Source organism: Morus notabilis, unplaced genomic scaffold (assembly GCF_000414095.1).
Source record: "Morus notabilis unplaced genomic scaffold, ASM41409v2 Scaffold825, whole genome shotgun sequence".
In the NCBI taxonomy this organism is placed as follows: domain Eukaryota; kingdom Viridiplantae; phylum Streptophyta; class Magnoliopsida; order Rosales; family Moraceae; genus Morus; species Morus notabilis.
Genome location: NW_010358062.1, coordinates 600,273 through 606,865, shown reverse-complemented (window position 1 = coordinate 606,865; position 6,593 = coordinate 600,273). Strand labels below are relative to the sequence as shown.

The window sequence follows — 6,593 nt, the reverse complement described above, 5'->3', positions numbered from 1 at the left end:
AGTTCTTGATATATATAAGTTAATGAGATTAATTTATTCGTGCATAAATTAATATAATCTATAGAGTATCTCAAAAGTTTTATGAAAATTTTTGTTATACACGATCCGCCTCTTCCCCGCACCACCGCGCTTCCGCACCCGAATTCGATTCGGGCTACCAACACAATCCCGAGCCCACCCTTTCTACCGAGGCAGGGCCAGGCCCTGCCTTGCGCGGCATGGGCTGCCAAGACAAGCAGCCCTCGCGCGCTGTGCATGGGCCTGCGGCCCATGCCTGGGCAGGGCCTGCAGGCCCGCTAGGGTTTCAAAAAACCCTGGCGCACGCTAGGGTTTTCGAAACCCTAATGTGTTGCGCAACCATTGTCAGGGGAGGGGCTGGCGGCAGCGCTGGCGACGGAGGGCAGTGTAGCGTGCGGCGGCAGCGGCGGTGGCGGCGGCGGCGGCGGCGACGCTCCAAACAAAAAAAATTTCAGGAATTTAAATTACAAAATTTCCTATGCCCTTTAATGGCTTACATCATTTTCTAAAGAAAAATATAAACCACAAACTTGTGTAATTAAAAACCTAGAGCCAATCGATCGGGATCCAATCACAAATATATTCAAAATGAGATTTGAATCCATGAACCAAACGTCCACAAACTGCTATATTGCTCAAGATTAGCTTTGAGATGTTTTGAATGTAAGAAACTAAAATGAGATTTGTTGTAAAATTCAAGGTCTCATTTTTTTTTATATTAAATTAACATGTACATTCGGGATATAGGGATAAATACTTAACGTGTTTTTGATTTTTTTAAGTAAATAATATATTTTTAAAATGATTGAAGTAAACAACATATTTATTGGTAAATGTGTGGTTTAAATAGTTACTCTAATATTTATTCATCGGTAGATATTATTATTTTAAGCATGTGATATTGATCAGATGGTTGTAATAAATAGGGTAGTTAATCAAAAAATGTATGAAAATTAATAAGATTAGATTATTATCATGTCATATCATCAAATTTTATATTTGATGGATAACCTGTTGGGAATGGTGTCCTAGAAGCATGTCATGTAATAGGATATTTATTATTTATTTAATAAAAGAGTTTATTCATTATTTTATGTGCATATATTATTAAATATTTTATGAATATCACTGAAAATTTCATGATTATCTATGTGACCTTAATTTTTGTATATACATGTTATATGCAAGAAGATAATATTTAAAGATAATAATCAAAACGATGTTCGTAATAAATTTAATTAAAACATTACTAATATATGTCATTCTCATTCAAAATGGAACACGATGTTATCAGCACTGTTAATATGAAGAGATATTGAATGAGTGTATTACGCATAATAAGATTATGTGGAACTGGAATACAGACACAATATGAATTTATGATAATTTACGTTAAGTATAAAAATTCTAGTTGAGTTTACTGATGGTCATATATAGAATGATCTTAATTTTGAGTTATTAGCATACTCATATTTATGAATTTATATCTTTTGATTTACTTGGTACGGATTCTGAATGCTGAATCATATTCTTTGTATCCTGGAGACATGATGATGTGAGTAGCCGGGTATGTTACTATACAAGATGGAATCCACTCATTCTTGAGAAAGAAGTAGATAAATAATTCTCTTGAGGGTTGATTCGGTACTTAGACTAGTAGGAGCTCCGATTCATGAATTTATTTTATGAATCACTGTCCATTAGAGAATCAATGGTACTCAGGGATAAAGATGTAATTAAAGAGGTTAATGGATTTCACATAGCTATAATTATGATTTATTTATGGATGATTGATCTATATGTAATGACTATATTAAACAGATACTTCACAGTTTAGAAGTAATTTATATCTATAATTACGAGAGTGTAATTTCAAGTTTATAGTGGAGTAACTTTTAGAATGAATATAATTAATTAATTAATTAAAGAGTTTTAATTAATTATTAATTTTATTGGAGCTTAGAATTATAGGTTAATGAGTTCCCACGTCGTCCTTGTAATCCCACAAGACAATAAGGGTAAAATGAAAATTTTAAAATTATGAAATTCTAAAATAAAACACTCAAGAATAATTAATTGAGAATTAATTATAAATTAAATAATGTGATTATTTAAATTTAAATTTGAATTTTAGAACACACGTGGAGGTGTTCACATGGTGTACACGCTTATACAGTGTAAATCCTCTTGGAATTCAGTTGCTTGCTCCCCAAGTTATCCAATTGACTTATTTGATAAGTTGTCCAATTTGAAATTCAAATTAAATTAAATTTGACTTAAATTGGAATTTGAATTTGAGTCAAAATTGGGCTGCAGGATAAATGCAGAATTTTATCCTATTCCTTACCTGCAGATTGCATCTACCACAGAGAGACCTTGTGGTGGCCAGCCATTATGGATAAATGAGAGATGGATTTTGTTTCAAAATCAAATTAAAAGTGAGAGGTAATTATCAAGCTTTATCTTGGAGATAAAAATTAGAATTTTTTTAGGAGTCTGACTACTACTCTAAGATTGCAGAAAATTAGAGAACATAATTTTTGCTCTCCCTAGCTTAGTGGCCAAATTTCATAGAGTGTAGAAATGAAAATTTTTCTCCCAAATTTCACGTCGTGCATGTGTTAGTGTTCGTGGGAAACTTGAGTGTTATTTGCTAATCCCGTTTCATTTCAAGTGTGCCTATACACACGTCTTCGTAGATTCAAGAAATTGACGAGAAAGATTCGGGTGTTCTAAACTAGCTTAGAGCGAAAAAAGTTCGTGGTCAAAGAACTCAAGTTATTGACCTAACCATTCACTAGGTAAATAAATTAATTTAATTAATTTATTCGTGTATAAATTAATGTAATCTATAGAGTATCTCAAAGTTTTATGAAAATTTTTTATTATACACGATACGCTAGATATACACTTCCATCATAAAAATCATTTTCAAAACCAACATAACCAACAATGAAAACTTAACTATTAAAAACTTATATGTATTTGATAAATAAATATTTATCCGAAATAAATAAAATTATTTTATAGTATTTAATAATAAATAAATTATTTACATCTGATAAATATATATTAATCAATAAAAATGACATTTGCCTCAATTAGTTAAAAATATGTAACAACTTAAAAAATATTTTTAGAGAGCCTTTACCTCTTAAAAAATCTATTGATAGAATACATTATTTTAACTGTTAGATTAAGTTTTTAACTATTTAATATGTATATGTCTGTATTAAAAATTTACTAGGCTTTTTTTTTATAAATTTAACCGTTAAAAAAGTAATTTAGAGGATATTTGTTTCTTTTATTCGTCATTAATTTTGAATCATGATTTATAATTTTTTATAGTAATTTTCTCTCATAAAAATACACATAAAATAAAAATAATTTTAAATCATAATTTTAAATGAATAAATCAAACGTATACTTAGAGGACGTTTGGTTGGAGGATTCAAACCATGTGATTCGAACTATTTTTTATTTACGTGAATTTTTTGTGAGAGAAAATACTGTAACGAACTATAAATCATGATTCGAATCAAGAAACGAATCTCTCTACTAAACATCCTCTTAATAATCTAACCGTGAGTCTTTTTAGAGGGTTCACCGTGTAGAAACACACGTTTTAAAAATGTCTCTACAGTGGCCGGAGACGGAGTTATTGCTTTGCTCGTGGCCTCGTTCCAATTTGGAAGCACACGACAAATTGGACTTGAATAGGGTGACTCGGCTCCTACCCCGAATCCAAATCCCTTTTCATTCCCCAAACATTACTTCCCAAGTTGTTAGCCGATATCTTGATTGTCCAAATCAAGCGGGGCCCGGACGGTGGTGGGACCCACACGAAGTGGACGGTCCAAATTCACCTGAACCCTGCCATCATCCGAGTTGGGTTCAAATTCCAAAGCCTAACGATTACAAAAAAATATTATATATTACCGCAATAAGAAAAGTTTAAAATTAAATTAATTTTTTTTTTGAAAAAAGGAAACAAAAGTTGGCTGGCGTAGCTTTAACGGCTTCTAGAAGATTATTATCGTTGGCTTTAATTCCGTTTATTTAACGCGTAATAGAGAGAGGAGAGAGAAACAGCGTTTGGTAGGAAAAAAAAAAAAAAGGAAGAACATTAAAATTAAAAAAAATAAATAGAGAGAGAGAGAGAGAGAGTGAGAGGAGCCGGAGGAGGTAGTCTGGAATTTTCCTTTTATCTTTCTTAGAGGACCAGGAATCTCCCGGACCACCACATTTGCCTTTTTTATTTTTTTTTCTTTTCTTCTTTCCTCTTTCCAATTAATGTAATAAATTTTTCCTTGGAGAGATTCCTTCGGTTTTCCTTCCAAGGCATACGCGATTCCTCTCCTATTTCTTTCAATTTCCTCTCTTCCACGGCCACAAAGCCTGTAAAGAATTTTCGATTTAATACAGATCTCGTCTCTTAATCCCTCATCTCTCAGCAAATCGAAATAAAGGAGGAAGGTTTTTTTTTTTTTTTTTTTTTTTTTTTTTTTGTAATTCAATTCGCGCTGTTTGGTTTTGGAAGAAAAACTTTTCCTGGAAAGAAAATCCGTGGAAATTTTCGATGTTATGAAGGAGATCCGATCAATCCGAATTTGATCTCTTGCAAATTTATTCGAGATTGATCGAGGTTTATTCGAAATTTGTAATGATTTTTGGTTTGCTTTGCTTTGCAGTTCGTTTGAGAAAAATCCATGGCGGAAGAACATCGATGCCAGGCACCGCGTCTGTGCGCGAACAACTGCGGATTCTTCGGGAGTCCGGCGACGCAGAATCTCTGCTCCAAATGCTTCAGAGATCTCCAGCTCAAGGAACAGCAAGAGCTTGCTCTCAACCAGACCCTAATATCCTCTTCCGCTTCTTCATCATCATCAGTTTCTCCGTCGACGTCGATTTCCGTTCAGTCACCGGCTCCGATCCTTTCCATGGAGGTTGAAGCGGAGGAGAAGGTGCGCGTGGAGGCTGACGCGCCGGCGGTGATGGCGGTTCCGAGAAGGTGTGGGACGTGCAGGAGGCGCGTGGGACTCACGGGGTTCAAGTGCAGGTGCGGGATGATGTTCTGCGGGTCCCACCGGTACCCCGAACAGCACGGCTGCACGTTCGACTTTAAGGGGATGGGAAAAGACCAGATTGCCAAGGCGAACCCCGTCGTCAAGGCTGATAAGCTTCAGAAGATTTGAGGAGGGTGTTATGGTCTTTTCCTAGAAATTTACGGTTTGATTTTCTTTATTTTTAGTTTGTTGAATGGGTCATGGAAGACACGGGATAATTGGGGGTTGGAATGGTGGTCCTTGTCAGTTTACGGACTGATTGTAAAAAAAATTTAATGATAATTTCTGGTTTCTGCACTTTCATCATTTTTAGTTTTATTTTCCATTGTTTCAGCTAAACAGAAAATTTTCTTTGAAAGAAAGGGCTTTTTTTGTTTTTTGTTTTTTTAATCTCCAAAATTTTGAACTTTTGACACTTGGATCCAAATTTAAGAATCTGAACAATTAGAATTTATAGTAAATAACAGCCTTTGGAAATAATTAGAACAAATGATAGGGTCTTAATTGAGACTTTCTTCTCTAGCGGGCCAATCGATAATAGGTAAGGTCAGTTGATTAAAATTATATTAAATTAAAAGAGTACTTGAAAGGTAGAAAATAAGTAGAGAATTATCAACTTTATGTTTAGTCTATGGATTAGAATCATGTGATTAGAATTATTTTTTATTTACGTGTATTTTTTTGAGAAAAAACACTGTAGCGAATCATGAATTATGATTCAAATCATGGTTTGAATCCTCCAACTAAATATTCCATTCTTCAATCATACTAGAGAAATTTGTTTTAGATACTCAATTCAAATTATTGATTCTCTTACAATATTTTTTTCACACAAAAAATTCAAATTTTAAACGTCAAAATCATAATTTAGGTATACATTCTAAACGGATTCTTAATTTAATTATAATAAATTAGCAAGACTCACTGAAAAAGGGAAAAAAATGTTGAATTCCACATAGCAAATCTATGATGAAAAATCTCGTGTCTTCAAACTAAGAAAACGATCTCAAATTCAAATTAGAAACTCCAATTGCTTTGTCAAATGATAGATGACAGTTTCCCTGGTTGGATAAGAAAAAAATAAATATCAAAAGTTTTATACTTTTCAGCGGTTATATTTGCATAAAAAACTAAAATATGATGTGATTTTAATTAAATTTAACTCATGCTATTAATAAGAAGGCTTACCGGAGAACATCCCATAATCCAATTTTGAAAATCCTACCCTAACTTAGGCGAGAAGTGGTCGCCGCCATTGTAGTGTGAGCCTTTGGCTTAGTTTGGTATTATTTTAGATTTAAAAAAAAAATACTTTTAACTATACTAAAAGAAAAAACAGTTGTTACAAAAAGTAACTGATTGTTTGATAAATTATAATTATAATAGTTGTGATGGTTCTAAAATCAGTGTAATAACGTTTGATAAATTATAAGATTGAATTACTTTAAATAGTTAAAAATTACGACTATATTATATTATATTATATTATAATATAATATATATTATAAT

At 32.8% G+C, this 6,593-nt stretch overlaps 1 protein-coding gene across 1 annotated transcript; it reads left to right on the top strand.

The window, feature by feature from the left end:
• The first annotated feature begins 4,182 nt into the window (after positions 1 to 4,182).
• On the top strand, positions 4,183 to 5,387 carry LOC21405182 (zinc finger A20 and AN1 domain-containing stress-associated protein 3). The gene is made up of 2 exons (XM_010091546.2): positions 4,183 to 4,494; positions 4,710 to 5,387. The coding sequence occupies exon 2, from the start codon at positions 4,728 to 4,730 to the stop codon at positions 5,211 to 5,213; it is 486 nt and encodes a 161-aa protein (XP_010089848.1). The 5' UTR covers positions 4,183 to 4,494; positions 4,710 to 4,727; the 3' UTR covers positions 5,214 to 5,387.
• The last annotated feature ends 1,206 nt before the right edge of the window (positions 5,388 to 6,593 follow it).

What these genes read in the sequence shown, in the direction of transcription:
- LOC21405182 (XM_010091546.2), top strand. Translation starts at nt 4,728, where the DNA reads ATGGCGGAAGAACATCGATGCCAGGCACCGCGTCTGTGCGCGAACAAC.